The following is a 22597-nucleotide window of genomic DNA, read 5'->3' on the forward strand; positions in this document are numbered from 1 at the left end:
TGGTTCAGTGGTATAGCATCTGTCTGCCCTGGGTTGGGAAGATCCCCTGGAGGAGAAAATGGCAACCCACCCCAGTATTCTTGCCTGGAGAATTCCATGGACAGAGGAGCCTGGTGGGCTACAGTCCATGGGGTTGCAAAGAGTTGGACACGACCTAGTGACTAAAGAAACACCAAAAATAACAATTTTTCTGTAAAGGGGAAAGTGCCAGATAAAGCTGCATACAAGTTTCAGGAACAAACCCCATAAGATAAGGAGAGGGAGCGAGGTGTCAGGAGAGACTTATTAGGGATGACACATGCGACGGAGAGTCTTTAGGAATAAATTAGCCAGGTGAGGAAGGGAAAGGTATTCCAGGCAAAGGAAAATCACCAGCAGTCACAGATTTATGGGACAACTCGCTGAAGCAGCAACGTCTCTTGAGTGGTGATGGCATCAGGCACTGGGGAGGCAGGGAAACAGGTGAGAGTGCTGACTGGTTACAAGGCCCAGGATGCAGCTCCTGCAGGGCAGAGCGGGCCACAGAGGATGAAGCCAAGGTCCAGGATGCAGCTCCTGCAGGGCAGAGCGGGCCACAGAGGATGAAGCCAAGGTCCAGGATGCAGCTCCTGCAGGGCAGAGCGGGCCACAGAGGATGAAGCCAAGGTCCAGGATGCAGCTCCTGCAGGGCAGAGCGGGCCACAGAGGATGAAGCCAAGGCCCAGGATGCAGCTCCTGCAGGGCAGAGCGGGCCACAGAGGATGAAGCCAAGGTCCAGGATGCAGCTCCTGCAGGGCAGAGCGGGCCACAGAGGATGAAGCCAAGGTCCAGGATGCAGCTCCTGCAGGGCAGAGCGGGCCACAGAGGATGAAGCCAAGGTCCAGGATGCAGCTCCTGAAGGGCAGAGCGGGCCACAGAGGATGAAGCCAAGGTCCAGGATGCAGCTCCTGAAGGGCAGAGCGGGCCACAGAGGATGAAGCCAAGGTCCAGGATGCAGCTCCTGAAGGGCAGAGCGGGCCACAGAGGATGAAGCCAAGGTCCAGGATGCAGCTCCTGCAGGGCAGAGCAGGCCACAGAGGATGAAGCACACTTGGAGGAGCTGGCCGCTGGGGGCAGGGAAGGAGGGGAAGGCAGACACTGCGAAAACATAACAATGAATGTACATGTCTCAAAATGTCAAGTTCTGGAAGTTAGGGTCCAGGTTTTCCCACATTATATTTCAATCACACACATTAAAAACGATAATAACTTAAACCCAAAGCACATAAACATTTTCGAAGCAGGAAAAGAAAATAATAAGCACTTAGAACCAGCCATCAGGGATCCTCCTCTTTTAGTACCTAAACCTCTCTAGTCCTGTCCCGTTAAGAGACCCCAGAAACCTGGTCCCTCCTCAGGTTTCCCTCCACAAACAGTTCCTGGGCATCCTCAGTTCCCCCAGCCCGAAGCCGGCTCTCACGATCCCCTCTGCTGCTGACTCTCTCTGTGCTGAGTTCCTGGCTCTCTCTGTTTGATTCTTTGCCTTTTCACAGGCTGTTTACAGCACATTTTCTCTCTAGGCATCATCAACAAGGGTTCAGACACTTAGCTCTCAAGTACTTAGTCGCTCAGTCATGTCTGACTCTTTGCGACCCCATGGACTGAAGTCCGCTAAGCTCCTCTGTCCATGGGGATTCTCCAGGCAAGAATACTGGAGTGGGTAGCCTTTCCCTTAGGAGAAGGCAATGGCAACCCACTCCAGTACTTTTGCCTGGAAAATCCCATGGATGGAGGAGCCTGGTAGGCTGCAGTTCATGGGGTCTCGAAGAGTCGGACACGACTGAGTGACTTCACTTTCTCCTTTCACTTTCATTCATTGGAGAAGGAAATGGCAACCCACTCCCATGTTCTTGCTTGGAGAATCCCAGGGACGGGGGAGCCTGGTGGGCTGCCGTCTATGGGGTCACACAGAGTCGGACATGACTGAAGCGACTTAGCAGCAGCAGCAGCAGTCTTTTCCTTCTCCAGGGTAGTTTTCAAGAGGCATGCAATATATGTGAGCCTTAAAGAAAGAATTACAGTTACCTCAGGAAATCCCTTCTTACAAACACAGAACTATATAATAAAACAACAGAATGTAAGGATCATTAGATGATAAATTAAGGCAATGGCAACCCACTCCAGTACTCTTGCCTGGCAAATCCCACCGATGGAGGAGCCTGGTGGGCTGCAGTCCATGGGGTCACTAGGAGTCAGACATGACTGAAGCGATTTAGCAGGAGCAGATGATAAATTATGTATGTATAAAAGCTTAATGAAATGATGTTTTACTATAAAATAATGCATAATAGGAAAGAAAAATAGGAAAATGAAGCTTTAAAGAATATTAAATTACTTAATTTTACCCCTCAGAGATACATTTTTATTGACATTGACACAGAAATAGATATGTTTGTAAAATCGAGATCTTATCACAGGTGTGCTTTAGATTCTTTTTCTCACTTAACATCATGCACAATTTTATAGTACAGGCACCTTTAACAGAGCCTTTGGAGTTTACATGTTCTTGAAAAATAAGTGAATTTTTGCACAAGTTAATGACGTTATGTACCAAAAGTAGACTTAACCATTCTAACGTTAAACATTTATAGTCAACTTGCTGCTGTTGCTGAGTCACGTCAGTCGTGTCCGACTCTGTGCGAGTCGGACGTCCCCACAGATGGCAGCCCACCAGGCTCCCCAGTCTCTGGGATTCTCCAGGCAAGGACACTGGAGTGAGTTGCCATTTCCTTCTCCAATGCATGAAAGTGAAAAGTGAAAGTGAAGTCGCTCAGTCGTGTCTGACCCTCAGCGACCCCATGGACTGCAGCCTTCCAGGCTTCTCCATCCATGGGATTTTCCAGGCAAGAGTACTGGAGTGGGTTGCCGTTTCCTCCTCTAGGGATCTTCCCAACCCAGAAATTGAACCCAGGTCTCCTGCATTGTGGGCAGATTCTTTACCAACTGAGCTATGAGGGAACACTCAATATCTACCCTATCAAATGTAGTTAAATGGAGCTACAGCCTGATGTGGCCACCTGATGAGAAGAACTGACTCATTGGAAAAGACCCTGATGTTGAGAAAGATTGAATGTGGGAGGAGAAGGGGACTACAGAGGATGAGATGGTTGGATGGCATCACCCACTGGATGGACATGAGTTTGAGTAGGCTCCGGGAGTTGGTGATAGGCAGGAGGCCTGGCGTGCTGCAGTCCACAAGGTTGCAACGAGTCGCACACGACTAAGCCACTGAACAGAACTGAGATCCCTGGGGCGCGATAAATAAGCGGGCTCTCCGTAAATGCTCCACTAAGTCACTAAGCAGCAAACTATACCTTGGCGGGGGTAGGGGTGGGGGAGCCACCTCCTCTGAAATCCGTCTCCTCCCCTCAGCTAAGGCGGAGGGCCTCCTTTACGCCTCTCTCTCCGCACTCGGGCCCGCGAGGCCCATGCACGCATTGTGATGCGCGGACAGGACGCCAAGTCCAGGATGGCTTGACTCTGTGGACAGCCCCTCACCCGGGCACGTCTTTCCCTTCCTGGGCCTGCGAGACCGCCGGGAAGCCGAGGGGTGGGGCGCACTGGAAGCTGGGGAGGGAAGAGGGCTACCGCTACACTGCTTTACGTAACAGGAGCCGCTGGTTACACCTACGGCAGCTTTTCCCCGCCCAAACTCAGAGAGGGACAGGGGAGACCCCGACTCTACCCCGAGCCCAAGTCCCAAGGACTGTTTGCCAACAAAGAGGACCGGCGTGCAAGGGGTGGAGCCTGGGAGTCATTACCGCGAGACCTAGTTTCCGAAGAGCCTTTGACAGGCGCAGGCGCACTACAGTTCCCGCCCCCAGCCCTACCGCCTCCGCGAAGGTGGCCGCCACCGGGGAAGGCGGGGCCGGGCCTCCGGCACAAAGCTCGCGAGATTTGAACGCGTCCGCTCTCGTTCTTCCTGTCAGAGGCCGGAAGTGCGGGGCCTCGCTACCGCTCCCTCCGCTGTCTGCGGCGGCGCCTCTGGGCCCTAGGTATCCGTCTCGGCTCCTCGGGTCGAGCTTCGCCTGGCCTCCCCTGGAACGAGGTGATGGCGGACTCTAAGGAGGCCGGGGCCGAGACTCCGCCGGCCGGGGCCGCTGCTCGGGGAGGGCTCAGCCTCCTGTCCCAAGGGGAGTCTGAGGAACCTTCTGCACAGGTGAGTCCTCCCTGGGGGCGGGACCTGCAGGGCTCCCGCGGGTGGCTGTGGGTCGGCTCGGCCCGGGAGGGATGTCATGGTGCCCGGCGGCTGGTGGAGCCTTCTCCACGCCTCCCCGACGGGCCCCCTGAGGAAAGAAAGTCCTTGTGCCTGTGGACAGGTACTCAGGTATTTACCATGCAAGTCATCCCGACGAGCCCCTTGAGGAGGCAAAGTCCGTGTGCCTCTGGACAGGTACTCAGGTATTTACCATGTAAGTCTTCCCTACGGGCCTCCTAAGGAAACAAAGTCCGTGTGCCTGTCGACTCACATATTTACCATGCAAGTCATGCGTGTCAAAAGCGACCCTGGCTTCCCAGCCCATGCCAGCCCACAGGTGAGTTTGACACGATCCCTTCTCTCGATGAGCGCAGGTAGGAATCAGTTCAGTTCAGCCGCTCAGTTGTGTCCGACTCTTTGCGACCCCATGGACTGCAGCAGGCCAGGCCTCCCTGTCCATCACCAACTCCCGGAGTTTGCTCAAACTCACGTCCATGGAGTTGGTGATGCCATCCAACCGTCTCATCCTCAGTCGTCCCCTTCTCCTCCCACCTTCAGTCTTTCCCAGCATCAGGGTCTTTTCCAGTGAGTCAGTTCTTCTCATCAGATGGCCAGAGTATTGGAGTTTCAGCTTCAGCATCAGTCCTTCCAATGAATATTCAGAACTGATTTCCTCTGGGATGGACTGGTTGGATCTCCTTGCAGTCCCAAGGGACTCTTGAGAGTCTTCTTCAACACCACAAGTGGCTCCAAAACTGACCCAGCCTTGCAGAGCTGGAGGAGGACAGAGAGTGTGCTCACTGAGATGGGACTGAGCTAGTATTTGAAGGGCGCAAAGTGTTTGCCTGGCTGAAAAGGGACTGTGTGAGAGAAGGTTGGAAGAGTTAACTCTGACCCTGAGCCTTCTTGGAGGTATGTGGGTGAAATCTGCAGATCCCCCAGTGACTTGCCTTGATGTGAAGTTAGACATTCAGAGTATTTGTGTAATAGACTGACCAGTGAATTACTAAACACTTAGAAACGAAGAAGGCCCAGATATTACCACAAATCACTTCCTAAATGATGCATGCTATTGAAATTAAAATACATGTTTAATATTGAACAGAGGTTTTATTACACTTTGCGTTTAGTTACTGTGGTACTGTTTACTCCCTGGTTTCTGCTTCTGCCCTTATGAATGTTTTAAAAGACAGTTTGAATGGCCTGTTTCCTAGCTAATAACCATAACCATGATACTCCTTGACTCATCTTTTCTCTTTGAAATTATGTGAAAAAGAACTAAGTAAATTGTACATATTTATGCTCCCATTTATCAACTGCTGCTAGTAACATGTAGCATATTCTTGTAAGCCTGATGTGGTAGGGTTTTTCAATTATTATTATTAAGATGGGATTTTTTTTTTTGATTCCTAGTAATATACATTAAAGTTTCATTTAACATGTTAATCAGGGATCAGCTTTATTTCTCGGAGGCAATGAAGTGAAGAGCCGAGCTGTGGTGAAATACTCTTCTGCCCCTCCTCGGACGGCATTTGCACGCCTCGAAGAGAAAACAGACTTGAAACTCCCACCTGCCAACTGGTTACGAGAGAGTGCCAAGCTAGGACCGGCAGGAACTACCATTCTTGGCAATAGTAGGAAAAGCAAGCCATTTTCCAGGTAAATATTAATTAATGACATTTTTACCTGTTCCTCAACCCTCCACCTTAAAACTCTTAAGACTTGCTTTTCAGCGTAATTTATAATGCTCATCAACATGCCAAGACTTCACTTTAGAAAAAGATTATATTTGACTTTCATTATGCTTTTTCACAATAATAGGATTTTGTTAAAATATGAAGATATCAATTGCATATGCTTCCTTCAAGTCTGCATCGCTATTAACAAAGATGAATTTTGACCACTAAAATTCAATTAACTAGTTTCATTTTAGCCAGTTTTCATACCTTTTGATTATGTGAATATGGAGTCTCAGGGGGAAAACCCTTAAAACTGCCTAACCTGTTCTGTGGAATTTTTCATTAAATGGTGGTGGATTATCTGGTCTGAAACAACAGTGATGTAAAAACACAGCATGTTTAGATATATACCCTTGACTTAGACAGTTGCTGGAAATTTTGCTGGTGGTATTTAAGGCTGAGAAAGAAGCCTGGGTCTTACAGAGAAGAATGTACTGATGTCCATATTCTTGTTGACCTTTTAATGTGGGGGCTTCCCTTTCTCCCTCTCAGTGATTGAACCTAAAGTACTTCCACATAACATACAGCAGGAGCCATAAATATAGTAATACCTTACGTGCCAGTGATTTGGAAATTATCCTGATGCCTCAGGAGGTAAAAGTTAATGTTTGCAAAATGTTGCTTGTATGTAGCATTATTTATACTATCAAAAAAATTGCAAATAGTTTGCATGTCTTCTTTTAGAAAAATGGCTTAATAAAGCAGAATTAAATGTTATTAAGTGATTTGGCTGACAATTATATTGACAGTGTACAGACACTGCTGAGTACTTTATGTGCTTATCTCGTTTCATTCATTCAAAATACACCTTTTGAATTTGGTGCTGTTAACTTTCCTTCAGAAAAGTGAGGCTTGGACAGGTTAAGAGCTTGCCCAGCCCATGTGGTAAATCATCAGCATACTTTGAAGTGAGGCAGTCCTAAAAGAGTGTTCTGACTCTGCCACCTCCTCACTGAAAAACGGTGACGGCAGCTGCTTTTCACACTTGCAGATTATAGATGTGCCTCACGTGGTACCTGGCACACGTTTGGTGCTCAGTGAGCTATTTTTTCTCCTTGTGGTTGAATTGGTGTTGTGTGCATTTTTTTCTCAAATACATTTTTTAAAACAGTACTAGTGTATATCACTGGGAACATGATCCCAGAGACTAAAATCCTTATAAATGTTTCTGCTGTTGTTTTTCTTGTCTCCCCATCTAAAAAGAATAACTCAAACTGACTGTTCTCCATTGCATATTTTTTTAGATTTCGTGACTACAAAAATAAAAATGATTGTAATTGTTTTTATTCTAAATATTTTCTATTATTGCTTCTATTACTGTTGTATTTCTGTCTTGTATCAAATTTAAGATGCCATTGATTTTAAGTTGTCCCATTTTTATTTGTTTTAACAAAATTTTTAAAAATATGGTTGGCTTATAATGTGTTGGTTTCTGGTGTACAGTAGTGATTCAGTTATATGTATATATACATGTATGTATATTCTTTTTCATATTCTTTTCCATTATGGTTTATCATAGAGTATTGAATATAGTCCCTTGTGCTATACAGTAGGACCTTGTTGTTTATCCATCCTGTATATAATAGTTTGTATCTGTTAATCCTAAACTTCAGTCTGTCCCTCCCCCACTGCACTCCTTCATGGCAACCACAAGTCTTATCTTCTATATCTGTTAAGTGACCCCATTATTTTATGTACCACTAAGAAGGAAAAACTAGCCAACTGTAATGGTGATAGGCATACTGTTTTCAGAGATGTCAGAGTGTGGAAAATGTGTATCCAAGAAGTGCTGAAATATAGTATTCTGTTACAACACCACCTGCCCCACCATGAACGTGACTTTTGTGGCCTTTGTTTTCTCCGTTAGTTTTGGGATGGCATACGACTTTATTGATTCAGTGGGAAACGATGTGGATGTTGTCTCTGACTCTGAAGTAAGTATCCTCTTTGCGACTATAATTGGGATGTTTGTGCTGGGGATTTATAGCCTGCTCTTTTCTGCAGCCTGGAAAAATTAGTGATGAAATAAGCTACAACTGTCTGATTATTGAACACCTTTTTTATTAAAGTAACACTGCATCATTTCTCAAAGAGGAGGGAACAACTCACAAAATACTGGCAGTGGTATTGATGGCTGTATTTTAATGATAGCAGTTACAGTGTTGGGTTATGTAATGTTGCTGGTTGAAAAATAGATACGATACTTGTAGTAAAATCTGTTGATGCTTAGTTGGCCAGTTTTTTCTGAGATGCTAAAAGCTTGGGTCACTGCAACAGTGTGACCTGTATATACTTTATGAAAGTCCATCATGTAAAAGTAAATCTTTGTCATTGACATTAACACACGGAGACTGGTAAAGTGTGGGTGATTCTGGTTTTAAGCTCTGTCTTCCATGGGTTTATAGGTAGTTCCTTAAGGTACAATTTATATGAACTTAAGGAAATAAGGTTTATTATGCTTTAAAACTGAGTGAAGTTAAATTTGAAAGATTCCAGATCATACCGCAAAGGTGTTTCTAAACTGTTTTTCCTTTTGTATTTTTTAAGAACATAAAAAAGCTTCTGAAGATTCCCTACAGCAAATCACACGTGAGCATGGCTGTGCACCGCATAGGAAGGACTCTCTTGTTAGACGAGTTAGATATCCAGGAACTCTTTATGAGATCATCTCAGGTAATTCTTGAGAAATAACAAGAAAAGCACTGTTTTAACAACTTTGGGCACTAGAAATGTGATTTTGTTTCAAAGAAAGGACAAAGTGAAAACGTGGTTGAGTGCTTCAACCGAGAAATGAAAAGTTTAACTGAAGATTAAAAAGCCTTAATAAAGAAAAAGGTAGAAAAGAGAATAGTAGAGAAACTTATTTTATTGATACCAGTAGCCAGAATTCTTATAAGTAAAAGGGTGAAGTGAAGAAAGTTATGAAAAATATGAAGTTTAAGGGACTGGTTAAATTTTTGAAAAATCCTTTCATGTCTGTATTAAATAGATTGTCACGAAACATGGCTGCCAGGAAATGTGAAAAATGTTTAGCAAATTATTCCTCTGAATATGTAGTTATGTCAGAATTAATTGGTTCTCTTTAAGCAGAGCTTCTCAAATTGTGTGTGGTAAATGACTGTTGTCTTGCACCGTTTTTTTGTGGTGGTGGTTTAGTCGCTCAGTTGTGTCTGACTCTTGGACCCCATGGACTGTAGCCCGCCAGGCTCCTCTGTCCATTGGATTCTCCAGGCAAGAATACTGGAGTGGGTTGCCATTTCCTTCTCCAGGGGATCTTCCCCACCCAGGAATTGAACCCAGGTCTCCTGCATTGCAGGTGGATCCTTTACTAACCGAACTAGGAGGGGAGTCACCATTATTTTGTAAAATGTAATAATGCTGCAGCTTCTGAAAGCTGACTCTACATTTCTGTATTTACCTTGTTGTTACAAAGTTCTTCATTGCAAATAGTTCATGGTCTTGCCACTCACTCCCATAGACGACTCTTAAAGAATATTCTTGCAATGCTTTGATAAAGGAAAAGAAGTTACAGTGATTTAAACTGACATTTATAGTAAATGTTTTTCTGTTTGTAAAGATCACAGTTCAGTTCAGTCTGTATGTGTTAGCCACTGGGCAGTCTTAAGAATCACAGCCCTGCTTCCTTGCAGCTTATAAACACACAGATAATTTTAATGCTTTGTGCATAGTGGGACTTATCCCAGGCACTAATTATCAATTTCTTATGTTACCAGACTGGTGATTGGACATGGTTAAAAGAGTTTTATCAAAGACTTATTGATCAGAAATGGCAGAGGAAGAAAAAAAGCAAAGAACACTGGTATCAGAAGGCTATTCTTTCGAAGTTTTTGTATTACAGGTACTTAGCTATTTGTTTATTTTTATTTGAAGAGAAAAAATGAAATTCTGATATAAAACTTAATTTGAAGCCAGTAAAGGCAATTTTTTGGCTACTGTTATTGTTGACATTTGTCCTGTATTCCTTTTTTTAATGAGATTTATGCTTGGTTATAGAATCTAGTTTTTTAAAACTGGTGGGCTGTTACATAAAGTTAGCTTAAGTAACAATGTGGTTTTTTTTTGCTTCTGATTTGGCCAGTATCAATGGCGATGGAGCTGCTCAGCCTGTCCCGTCTGCCACAGAACAGCAGGAGTCGTCCAGCTCTGATCAGACCAATGATTCAGATGGGGCTTCATGGCCTGCCCCCTTTGAAATGCCTTCTTCAGTCTCTGAAGATCCCAGTGCTTCCAGTCAGGTTAGACATTGCTTAGATGCTAATTCAGCAAAATCATTTAAGGAGACAAAGCCAATTATCCTATGAATAAAAAATAGAGAAATAGGAATAAAAAATATTCTATCAATTTATGTCTTCACAGGTACAAAAAGTCCTTTTTTTAGTTTTTCAGTATGGAATTTACAAGGGTTATTATGGATGGCTAGATCAGATTTTTTTCAAGAAATAATTCAAAGATATTTTTTAAAGTTTTAACCACATTTAAAATAGCTTATTAATATGTTTATCAATACTGATTTATCTCCTCGTAGTCATAAGGAGATATGGTGTATTTAAACTGTGGAAATATTAAGTGCCTTTCAGATATTGAGACTCACAGGCCTGTTTGTAATTTAAATACTAGCCTTCTACCTTAACTTACAGTTGGATTTGTTAGTCCTGAAATAGCTCTGCACATTTTCCCAGTGGAGTTGCTAAGACTTAACCTACATTAACGTTATAAAGCTTTTAGAAAGAAGAGAGAATGGACTGTGACCTCTTTTATCTCATATTTTTGGTTTTATCTCATATTTTTGGTTTCTTCTTACTATTCATTTGTTTTTGTCCTTATTGTGTGTCAAGTAACTCCATAGATGTAAATGGTGCATGTTTATTTTTAGGAAAATTGACAAGCTTGAGGTAACTTGGTAAATTGCATTTCTCCTCTGACTATGTGCTCTCACACACTGAACGTTCATTATTAGATTGTTTCTGTCCTCGCAAATTATAAGGTCATAGGAGACAAAATACCTTTAACCTGATTTTGATTTAGTAGGTTTTCAGATAGAGATGCCTCACTGAACTGTGTAGTGAACTTAATTTTTTTCCAGAGTTGGGAACACTGTAAGGAAGCATAAGGGAGTAATTAGCATCCAAGTCCACATAGTGATAACCCAGGAGGTAGGGAAGTTATTAACATAGAAATGAGAAGGGGCATGGGTGCTGGGTGTTGGCAGGGTTCTGTGTCATGACTTGGGTGGTGGTTACATGGATAATTTGTTTTCTAATTAGTCATTATACTGTATTCTGTATAATTTATGTACTTTTCTGATTTGATTATATGGTTAGACAGCATCACCGACTCAATGGACATGAATTTAAGCAAACTCTGGGAGATAGTGGAGGACTGAGGAGTCTGGTGAGCTATAGTCCATGGGCTCGCAAAGAGTTAGACATGACTTAGCGACTGGCCAACAGCAAAATATGTGATTATACTTTACTGAAGGAGTTTTTAAAAAATTATTTAGTATTCTTTAACTTCAAAACACACACATTATAAAAAGACCACATAATGAAAATTCTAGTCCTGCTGCCCATCTCCCCTGTATCAGCCTTATCATTCTGTCCTTTAAAGGTTACTTTGAAAAACTTTGGAGGCTTTTGAGAATCTATAGACTTGCCTGTGGAAGAAGTGACTGGAATCTATTTAATGCTTCTTATGCCACATACGTTATGCCATGTATGGCGTGTGTATTTTTCATCCTTTTAGCTGCATATGTATTATGTTGATGGTATTGTTTTACAAATAAGTAAATAAAGCTCATAAAAAGTAGATGTTTGTCTGTGGTCACACAGCTGGTGAAGTTCAAGCTAGGGTTTAAACCCTGGTCTTTCTGATCAGAGGCCTGTTCTCACAGCAGTACTCCACTGTGTCTGTATATTCTACACATTTAGACTGCCCTATGAGCAGTCAAGTTGTCTGGGCAATGGCATATCCCTAAGCAGAGCTACCCTGCCTACAAATAATCTTTTACAGAATGGTTTCTGTGACATATATAAATCTCTAAACTTCAATTCATGAATTCTTGCTCCCAAGACTAAATCGGCAAGTTTGAGGCCCATGTTAAGCAATAATAGAGTTTAAGTAGTTCTCTGGTCTGGCCTTGGAGCCAAACTTTTATTAAGAACATTATAACCTAGAAACCTATAAATCCCACTAAAGCAATACGTGGCAAATATAATTTTGGGAATTGATCCATAGGTCAATAACTTGTCTGTATAAATAAACAATAGCGTACATGATTGAAATTCTTTAAGGACCTTTGCAAAGAAGACATGCAAAAGCACTGGAGATCTCCCGCTGCTTACCTCATATTTACTTTCTTTGAAAACTGGTGCTAAGCTTATTAGCACACAAATAGGAATAAGCAACACACACATATGCTCACAGGTACACACACATATGCTTGCTCATCTTGGTTTAATGTTTCTTAATGGTTTTTAATGGCAGCTGCCCTAATGGTTGGAAAATCAGTGGACGCGTTTACTACGTCAAAGGTTCCTCTTCCTATGTCTTTTCCAAAATATATTCCACAGATAATTATAAGAATAATAAGAATAATCTGTAATAAGAATAAAAAGTGTTACAAGATCAAATAAATTTGGGACTAATGGATTATATAGAGGTCATGTAGGTTTTTCCAGTGCAGGACCTCTCAGGAGCCTTTTATGGTGATAATCTTTGTTACTCTCCAAAAGCAAATCCTTGTAAACAGTGTTTTTCAGATCTGACTCTGGGAATTTTCCACCAAGTACCCCAGAGACTAGACTTCTGTGAAAAACACATTAGATTGTGTGAAACTGAGGACTGTTCTGATGACCAGTGTCACAAAAATATGGCTGAGGTTTCTTAGGAAATTTTTAATCCAGTAGTGATGGAATAGGCTTTGAAAGAGCAGTCCTGTTCAGTGCACCCCAAAAAAGAGGAAAAAAAGCTTGGAAAGCTTAAAATAAATCTTTAGTCTTGATCTAAGTAAGATCTCAAATGTGTTTAGCTTATTATAGTGACTGACAATTAGGAACTGAAGTATGCACCCCGTGAGGAGAGGTAATGATTCATATCAGCTGTAATTTACAAGAGCAAGTTTGAGCTGTATGCCTTGATGTGTGGGTGATACTCTTTAACAGTAGGCCATCTGTAAGAAGTTATGACAGCAGAATCACTCCTGTCCTTGCACTTTTCACAGGGAAGTGAGCCTCTTGAACCCTCATACATAGTGGGGCATGTGGCCTCAGCGCCTAAAGAACAAAACCTGACTCCTTTATTCAATGACGGGGAGAACAGTCAGGTATGCTCTCTGTGGGGTCCAAGTCGAGACACCACATCCCCAGTCTACTTCGTCATCTAAGAGCTAGTCTTAAATTGGAATTTATAGGGGAAAAAAAATCCACTTGATCCTAAAAATCTCTTCCTAAGCATCTCTGTGATCTTCTCGCACTGTGGCTTCATTTATCTTTTCTTTGTCTTTTCCTTCTTCTAGTCTTTTTGTGGCTCATGGGGGGAGATTACAGATCCCCTGTTTATTATATAATCTTTCTATTTTATTTCAAATCAAAGGGTCTTAAAAATGATTTTGTTCGGAATATTTTGTGGACGTTTGAAGACATACACATGTTAGTTGGCTCCAACATGCCTATCTTTGGAGGCGGCCGATATCCAGCAGTCAGCTTACGTCTCAGGTAACGAGAATTATGTTCCTTTAGAATCGTGTTCCAGTTTGCTTTCACCTGCTTATTTTGGCATCCTTTCCTTTTTCTAGTTTTTTTTTTTTTCACTTCCCTCCTTCCTGCACCAGTTGAAATGGCCACAGTACGGAAGGAGTGTTTGCGCAAGTGCTGAAAACCCTGTGGCTGGCTTTTCACTCTAGTCCTCAGTAGTGGAGTCAGAGACCTGCTGTACTGACTGAGTCTTAGGTCTGAATCTACAACTTGTGAGAATAGAGTACAGTTTATTTAACCAGTTAAGAAGGTGGTTTACCAGCTTCCTGTTAACTGCTTGTAAGCATTTTTTAATGTTCCAGTTGTACGTGTTCACATCGTCTACCCTGTGTGAGTTCTGACTTGGGCGCTGTGATGTGTGCTGGTCAGTCTTCACTGCAGTTTGTGTGAGGACTGTGCAGTAGGCTCCCAGTCATCTGTGTCGTAGTTCCTCCTGTTGCTCCTGAAAGCTCTTACGGACACCCGTTAGGAGTCCAAGCAAAGCTTATGGGAAGATGTGAAGCACAACATACCCCATGAGCTGCGTATGCATGTCTCATCAGAAGAGAAGCATAAATGGCATTCTCCAACTAGGGAGGACAGATTAAAACATTCTAATGAGGGAAGTAAGTCTCAGATGATTTGTAATGGAACATTTTCATTAATCAAATAACACCAGAAATGTGTTTTTAGGGATAACAACAAACCAATTAATGTGCTTACTGGAATTGACTATTGGTTGGACAACCTGATATGCAACGTGCCAGAGCTTGTCATGTGTTTTCATGTAAATGGAATTGTACAGGTAAGCCTGATACAGTGTGACTTTTGAAATACTCTCTCAACTACAGACTGGGGCAGAAAGTACCTCACTAAAGTGTTTAACACTCTTGAGTAAGGTATATTTTGGCAAGGAAGATAACTACGGCTAAACTGAAATTAGAGTGCTATTACATTTGAGTTGGTGCTGTCAGAATTCTAGATGTTACAGGAGTTTAACTTATAGGTAATTTGTGAGCAGGTCATAAATATTCTAAAATCTACATTTTTAGCTGGAGAACTGTAATTTTAAGGCAAGCACCCATAGTAATTACTTCAAAGTGTCTGAACAGTGAAGGTGTGTGTTCATTATCGTGTACTGCTATTTGGTGTACAGATAAGAATACTTGATGCAGAATGTTGAGGAAGGGCCCAGCAGTAACTGCATAAAGTAGATAGCGAGTCTGGATGACCAGAGAAGGGTGTGGTCGCTTCTGTTTTGACCTGGTCTGTTTTCCAATTGAATTGCAGTTTCTAGTCTTATAGAGTATTTCAGAAAATATGCTCAGAGGCATTTAGGGAAGTGCGAGCCGGAGACAAGCTAGAAAAAAAATGAGGAGGCACTTTAGAGATTGTGATGGTGATAGCCTTGCAGCCTGTCCTCCACATACACCCCATCCCTCCCCACCCCCGTGCTCCATTTCTTTAAAGGAATAGTCCAGAACTCAAAGGAAAAGCAGTGTGCACTGGAGATCCTGCCCAGGTGACTCTGGTGTCTGGGAAAAGAAAAAGCCAAAAACGTATTTTGAGAAAGCTTACTGGGTGAAGTCTACCTTGATTTATCACCTTCCCAGTTGAAAACCATGAGGGTAGAATGGAAGAAAGTGTACAGTACAACTTATTCTGTGGTTGGGACAGAAATGAGATGTGCCTAAGTCTGTGGTTCAAAGTATGGTGATGACTCTCCCTTAAGAGTTATTCCTGTGGTAAACCACCACATTGCTGGCAAGGACGGGTCAGATTCCTTCAGAGTATTAGAGCAGAAAAAAGACCGAGAACCAGTGCCTTAAACTCTCATGCTGCGAAGGTCTCTAATTGCAGGACTTATACATGTGGTCTCTCTTTAATAAGAGAAGTGTTGCTGTGCAGGTTTTCTCAAACTGTCTTTTCTCTGTTTTATAGAAGTATGAAATGATAAAGACAGAAGAAATTCCCAATTTGGAAAACTCTAATTTTTCTACTAAAGTCATAAAAGACATTGCACAAAATATTTTATCATTTTTAAAATCTAATTGTACCAAGGAAGGACATACCTATTGGCTATTTAAAGGTAAGCTAATGTTTCAATGAGTAATCATTGATTTGATTGGCAACTGTAAAATGAGGTTTATTTGGTTTTTTGTTTTGTTTTCTTCCCAGCAAGTGGCAGTGATATAGTGAAGCTCTACGATCTCACTACTCTTTGTGAAGAAACTGAAGACAAATACCAAAATCCATTCACAATGCCAGTGGCTATTCTTTTATATAAGTGAGTGCTTTAAGTAGTTAAGATGAAGAAGTAGCCTTATTTAAAAGTTTTAAGTATATGGCCTCACTATCTATGCCAAGGTTTTAAATACCTTTTAGATTTTCATAGTTTAAAAAATGTGTATGTATATACATCTATATACTGTTGCAAAATAAATAGGAAAAGGGAAAAGAGCAGGGGTGTAAAACGCAATGTTTTGTTGTTTCTTATGCCCTTATTCTGCTGGAAGGAAAGAAGAGCATGCCTAGACTTGAGTCTGGAGAAAATGATGAATGGGCAGTAAAGTTGATATAAACTCCTTTTAGGGTTGCTTGCAACATGATGATGAAGAAGAATCAAAATAAGAAACACTATGGGACGGTTCGAACCCTGCTTCTGAATTGTGTTAAATTGCTGGACAAAAGCAGACATCCTCAAGTAAGATTAATATACGCCCTCTAAAAGAATTTTGGCATTCTGATAGAGAATGGTTGCCTAGACATTAACGCCACCTAATGCATAGTCTGTAACTGCCTGATCTGGTTTGCTAACCAGTCACCACATGTTGTGCCTAATCTGAACTGAGATGTGCTTTAAATGGAAAACACACACTGAATTTTGAAGAGTCTGTGTGTGTGCACATGTGTACACGTTACATATTGAAATATTTTGTGTTTATTGAATCAAATATATTAAAATTGATTTTGCCAGATTTTGTTCCATAAATTTAGAACTCACATAATTTTAACAAAGTAGTGCCATTTTTCCTTTGTATTTTCATTGTTAGAAAGTGGAAAACTATTTTATAGTCTGTCTTGAAAGACCCATTTACATGAATAAGGTCCACATTCTGTACCTCAGTATATAAAATCATCTCTTTAAAAACCTCAGTCTTGCACCCCGTGGTTTTACATCACCCTTATTACAAACCTCAGTGGTCTGAACTTGATAATTGTATGTCTCAGTGTAAGGCTAGTTGTTGTATCCTGTTTAAGTCAGAAAAGATACTTAGTATTATGATTTATGATTTTTTTAAAAGAGTCAAGTTAATTTTAATTGTAGCCATATTCAATTTGGAGATAAAGATTTTCCCAGAGACCAAACCAAGAGAAACTGGTTTCAAAGAAAAGTGGCAGAACACTTTTTGGATTAAATATCTAACTGCAGATTAAGGTGGTGGTTAGTAAGTTAGAAAATAGTGTTAAGGCTATTGCATGTCTGTGATAAAGAATTACTTAAATAATAGAGTAGAATAATGCTGATAACGTAAATGCTAATTTTAAGGGAAACCAGAAATTTCTGGACTTTTTGCTCATTAAGCTCATGGAGGTTTTTCCCCTAGAACTGTAAATTGTATGGTAAATTCCAGTTTCTTGGTTGATACAGAGTGATGGCTTGCTAATATTTTAGTTGTGACACTTTACATATGAAAATTTGTCTCCAGTGAAACACAGTTGTAATTTTTTCTTAAGAGAGAAGGCTGGGAATAGTCTCAGGAAATACACATGTCAACCCATGAGGATTTTACAGTACATTGAGAGCATTGGTACTTAGAATCAGGAATGTTTCTGTGTGTATGCCTGTCTGCAGATCTCCTCAGATTTCTTAGTACAGTAGTAAAGTTCATTTCGTTTTAAAATGCTCAATTTTGGTGAGTCACTAATATATTTTTTTCTTTTTGTAAGATTATTGCTTCAGCCAATTACATGCTTTCAGAACTTTTTCAATTGGATGAACCTAAAAAAGAAGAAAGTTCAGAATCTCCATTAAATGAGAATTCTGATGAAAGTTACAGTGAAGAGGAGGAGGAGATGCCAGACAGCGATGAAAACGGGTCATACAGCACTAGCTCTGACCCATCAGACGATAACAAAGCAGTAGCTATAATTAAGTCTGTTGGAGAGCTGTCCGTTCCAGAAAAATACAAATCCATTCATCAAATCAGGGTAAGCATGTTGACATTTGCATTAAAATTTCATCAATGGAATTAATTGAGTACAGTGAGCCTCTCAAAAGATGGCGTTACTTCAACTAATCCTTCATGATATAGGATCTGATAATCATTAGCTCTATGAAATCTGAAAATCAGTTTTATAATTGTCGCAGGGTCACTGACCCACATGTAAACTGACGGTGGGCAGATGTGTAAATGACACGTCAGTATGTTAATTTTCATGTGGGAGATTTTTCTTTCCAGTGACCAGTGTGCAGCCCCCTCTCCTCAGGGTGCCCCTTCCCAGTTGCTGTGTTGCTGGGAGACAGCATCTGTGGCTTGGTGAACATAGAATCAGAGCGCATGGGCGGCTTGTTGATCCATGTGTGAAGAGACCTGGTACCTTGTCCCTGTGCCATAGGACGGTACCTTTCAGTGACTGTGGGCATGTCAGCTGGGTTGGACATGTCCCTGGTCACTGGGACTGCTCACGGCCCAGTGGACCCTAACAGCTTCCTGCCCGTTAGGTTTCTGTTGGTGTTGATCGCGTTGACTGTCATACCATCCATTTTTTCTAGACAGTGTTTCATTTTTCCAAATTATTACTACTTTCCAGTCGTATTTATAGATAATCTCTTACTTTAAGCTCTGATGTTAACTTTCAGATGGAAATTTTATATTCAAATAGGTTTTTAGAGGATCTCTCTGTCATTCCAAAACATTGCCTGTCCTTCTGACCTCTTCTTCATTTCTCCTCTTGTTTACCTTAGCCCCACTGCCTTCTTCTCTGTCTCTCACGTTCAGAGTCATGCCCACCTGAGGGCCTGTGCATCTGTTGTCACGTGTGCTCGGAACTTACCCTTTCCCCAGACCTTTTTGTGGCTGGCTTTTTCTAAGTTGATTGAAATGTCACCTCCTCTAGGAGACCTTCCCTGACTGCTCTAGATAAAACATGCTCTGTTTTTTTCTCCTTCATGGGGCTGGTAATCTGTACCTGAAATTCCCATGTGTCTGTGTCCCATCACTGAAATACAGGCTCCCTGGAGGTATGGGCTCCCTGGAAATATAGGCTCTCCTGTATCTCCGTGGCTACAACCCATAAAGTGCACGTGTGCTCAGTCACTCAGTCATGTCTGACTCTTTGCAACCCCATGGACTATGACCCCTTTGTCCATGGGATTTTTCAGGCAAGAATATTGGAGTGGGTTGCCATTTCCTCCTCCAGAGGATCTTCCCGACCCAGGGATCAAACCTGCATCTCCCTCACTGGCAGGTGGATTCACCACCATTGTGCCACCTAGGAAGCCCACAGCACATAATTGGTGTTCAGTAAATATTTGACTAAATCACCGCAGGAAAAAGTCATTAACTGTCCATCTAAATTTTAGTGCACTTGGCAGCTTGAGCAACTCCCAGTACAGTAAAAAAAAATGTTTCTTACTGTAAACAAAATCATTGGTTGTAAAAGTTACCTTATTTGGGAAACTGCTTCGTCAACAGAATGCAGTTACATTTGGTGAGTGGTGTGTTTACAGATTTTTTTTTTTAGCAGAGTACTTTGTATCAATATCAAAAGCATTCAGAAATAGCATTCATATAAACATGTCTTTTGTGTTAGCTCTGCCGTATCTCAGTACTTTCTGGGAACAGACAGTGTGGCTCCAGGGCCCCGGACTCAGCACTCACTCACTGCAAGCTTGAACACAACACCTAACATCTGAGTTTACTTCTCTGTATAATGAGAGCGGTAATTCCAGCCTGTAAGATTCACCAAGTGGAATGCCTCACAGAACTACTTACACATCGTATCACTCAGTAGGCAGAGGTTATTAACTGGCTCTGCTCCTAATTAAGTGTATACATTATACATGAGACCGTGGGCAGTACTGGTTAACATTGCTAAACTGCTGATATTGTGAACTGTGTGTTAGCAAGCATTAGTAGTGCTCGCTGGGGGTGAGCTGACCTATCGGATTAGATGTAGATTTATTTAAAACATTTCTTGCTTGCTTTTTTGGTTGTAATAGAATTATATTTTTAATTTTAAGTACTTAAAGCAACATATACTGGAAGATCTTTTTAAACAAGATTTTTGTTGATGCTTATATCCATTTACTCTGCAATTAAAACAAGATTAGTGTGTAATTGAAACAGTTCATTAACCTTGAAACAGATACCTCACTAAGCTGAATACACAGAAAAGTTCAAAATTTATTGATTTGCAGAATTTTAGTAATTCCTGGGAGATGGAGTTTGTTGTATTGGCAGCATGTTAATAATTTTTAACGTTTGTTTCTGAAGCCCAGTTGTGCGTTTCCAGTTTGTCATGACACAGAAGAGCGCTGTAGGCTTGTGCTGAGCTACGTTCTGGAGGTAAGTTTTAGTTTAGACTTCATTGTTTGAGTAAAGCTTGTACTTGACATGCAAATGGCACTTGTCTGCTGCTGCTGAGTCGCTTCAGTCGTGTCTGACTCTGTGCGACCCCATAGATGGCAGCCCACCAGGCTCCGCTGTCCCTGGATTTTCCAGGCAAGAACGCTGGAGTGGGTTGCCATTGCCTTCTCACTTGTTTATTGGTGTCTACATGTTAATCTTCTTTTAAATAAATTTTTATTGGGAGTATAGGTGCTGTACAATGTTGTGCTAGTTTCTGCTGTACAGCAAAGTGAATCAGCTAAATGTTATTCTGAGTGATATTCTACTGTGATATTTTTCCCCCTTAAAGCATGAATTGAAAATTAGTTTTTCCTAACTTTCAGGCCAAATATAGTTTCTAAAGTATGTTTTCAAAATATAAATTCTCCTAAGTGTATCTGGTTGTCCAGATACTGTGTTATATTTCATTTCCAGTTGATGTTCAGTGACATGTAAACATTTCTCCTTTTTTTTTAAAGGGTTTAAAGTCTGTGGACAGCAGCATCAAAAAAGAAAGTGACCTCCCTGCTGCTGACCCCAACACCCCAATCCCATTAAAATATGAGGATGAATCCACAAGAGGGGGTCCTGAGGGTCTAGAGAAGCAGATGGCCTTGTTTTTGGACAAAAGTAAGTTGAATTGAAGTGCAAATAAGGCCATTTCAATGGAATAATGTACTGGACTTTTATCAGTAGCAGATTTGGGTCAATTAAGGCCTTCATTGAAAGGAATTCAGATAAAGGATACATATGAAAGGAAAGTAGGGGAAGATATCGTTTCATTCAAGTGTAAAATAAAGCAGGGTGATTTCGATCCTTGGTAGATATTTCTAACAAGAGCGTAAGGAACCAGCCTCCTCCTGTCACCCGCTGTGAGGAACTAATGCCCTCAGCCCTTAGGCTTCTCCTGAGAAAGCCTTGCTTCAGTAGGAGGAGTTGAGGGCTTAAACACAAGGACTTAGAAGCCAAACCGCACAGCTTCAGGTCTCAGCTTCACTGGGGCAGGTTGTTTGACTTTGCTGAGCCTTGTTTTCTCTCCCAAAGTAGAGACAAAAGCAGTGCTCCTTTAAAGGGGTGCTGTATGGATTAAGTGAGTTAGTGCAGGTAACGTGTTCACAGCAGTGCGTGTGGCGACTAGCGCTACCAGAGCAGCGGCAGCCTGTTCCCCTCACAGCACTGGACTAAGCTGCATGAGTACTCACAAAGCATTGATCTGTTCAAGGACGTCACTTCACAAGGAACATGTGGGCTTCAAAGTAAAAGTGCTGAGTTTCTCATTTTAATCTAAGTTGTATTTCTTTTCCCAATCCTATCCCCGCTCCCTTTTTTGAAACCAATTTCCAGCTAATTTTAAAAGTATTTTGAAAGCCTGTATGTTTAAAATAGTACCAAGAGCTTTCTGAAAGGGTTTCTCTTCATGAGCGTAAGTGGGGTGTGGCAGGACTCACCTCCCCAGCATTTGTTGTGCCTCCTGTGTGCAGGTCTGAGCTTGTACACACCGGCATTGAGACTCCTGTCTCTGCTTTTTTCATGCTGTTGTCTCTTCTGAAATGCCTTTTCTGTCTGTTCCTTCCTCCCCCTCTCAACTGTTGAATATCCTGCTCTTGTTTAAGGCCTCTGTGTTCACCACCTCTGTCTGAGTCACAGTTCCTTGGTTCCCTCACCGCTTTGTCCTGTAAGCACTTCCTGAAGCCTGCCTTAGTCATCCTCAGCTGTGCTTAATGGTTTTATACACACACACAAATACACTTGTGAGTAGAACCTCATCTTTGGTTCTCTGACAATGCCTCACACATCGAAAATGCATACAGTAGCAGAGGAAAAAGAAATAAAGGCATGAATAAAACCATAAAAGAGCCTTAAATACTTTTCATTTGTATTTTGAAAGACTCAAACATTAGAGCTGATCAAAAAAACAAGAAATCTTGAACCTGGAAGATGCTGAGCATGACATAATAAGTGGTGAGGAACCATTTTAATGTTTAGAACAGGAGTTCTACTGTGATTAAAGCTGTGCTTTAGGAAAGTGACGGAGAAGGCAACGGCACCCCACTCCAGTACCCTTGCCTGGAAAATCCCATGGATGGAGGAGCCTGGTGGGCTGCAGTCCATGGGGTCGCTAAGAGTCAGACACGACTGAGCGACTTCACTTTCACCTTTCACTTTCATGCGTTGGAGAAGGAAATGGCAACCCACTCCAGTGTTCTTGCCTGGAGAATCCCAGGGACGGGGGAGCCTGGTGGGCTGCCATCTATGGGGTCGCACAGAGTCGGACAC

The 22597-nt window shown here is 41.9% G+C and overlaps 1 protein-coding gene and 1 long non-coding RNA gene across 17 annotated transcripts in view; one reads left to right on the forward strand and one right to left on the reverse strand.

Moving 5' to 3' along the window:
* Positions 1 to 306: 306 nt before the first annotated feature.
* LOC147344518 (uncharacterized) lies at positions 307 to 3756 on the reverse strand. The gene is made up of 2 exons (XR_015155543.1): positions 3333 to 3756; positions 307 to 1116 (listed from the first exon to the last, which is right to left on the reverse strand). It is a non-coding gene; the product is annotated as an uncharacterized LOC147344518 (long non-coding RNA).
* A 130-nt stretch (positions 3757 to 3886) lies between these two features.
* The window catches only part of EDRF1 (erythroid differentiation regulatory factor 1), a 33885-nt gene continuing 15174 nt past the window's right edge, over positions 3887 to 22597 (forward strand). For 14 of the 16 annotated variants that reach the window (XR_015155534.1, XR_015155532.1, XR_015155533.1 and 11 more), the window contains exons 1-15: positions 3887 to 4177; positions 5667 to 5875; positions 7823 to 7889; positions 8503 to 8628; positions 9690 to 9814; positions 10055 to 10211; positions 13196 to 13297; positions 13567 to 13688; positions 14400 to 14511; positions 15648 to 15795; positions 15885 to 15993; positions 16299 to 16410; positions 17658 to 17918; positions 20207 to 20278; positions 20800 to 20950. Coding sequence is in view for 4 of the 16 variants with exons in the window: in XM_086378399.1 (XP_086234525.1) it covers positions 4070 to 4177; positions 5667 to 5875; positions 7823 to 7889; positions 8503 to 8628; positions 9690 to 9814; positions 10055 to 10211; positions 13196 to 13297; positions 13567 to 13688; positions 14400 to 14511; positions 15648 to 15795; positions 15885 to 15993; positions 16299 to 16410; positions 17658 to 17918; positions 20207 to 20278; positions 20800 to 20950 (1981 nt within the window). In the remaining 12 variants the exon portion in view is untranslated. The remainder of the gene's footprint in view (positions 4178 to 5666; positions 5876 to 7822; positions 7890 to 8502; positions 8629 to 9689; positions 9815 to 10054; positions 10212 to 13195; positions 13298 to 13566; positions 13689 to 14399; positions 14512 to 15647; positions 15796 to 15884; positions 15994 to 16298; positions 16411 to 17657; positions 17919 to 20206; positions 20279 to 20799; positions 20951 to 22597) is intronic. The other 2 variants (XM_086378402.1, XM_086378403.1) reach the window with 1 other exon arrangement.

This window comes from Bos grunniens, chromosome 26, assembly GCF_055505025.1.
Source record: "Bos grunniens cultivar Pamir isolate PY7600 chromosome 26, Bosgru_T2T1.0, whole genome shotgun sequence".
In the NCBI taxonomy this organism is placed as follows: Eukaryota; Metazoa; Chordata; class Mammalia; order Artiodactyla; family Bovidae; genus Bos; species Bos grunniens.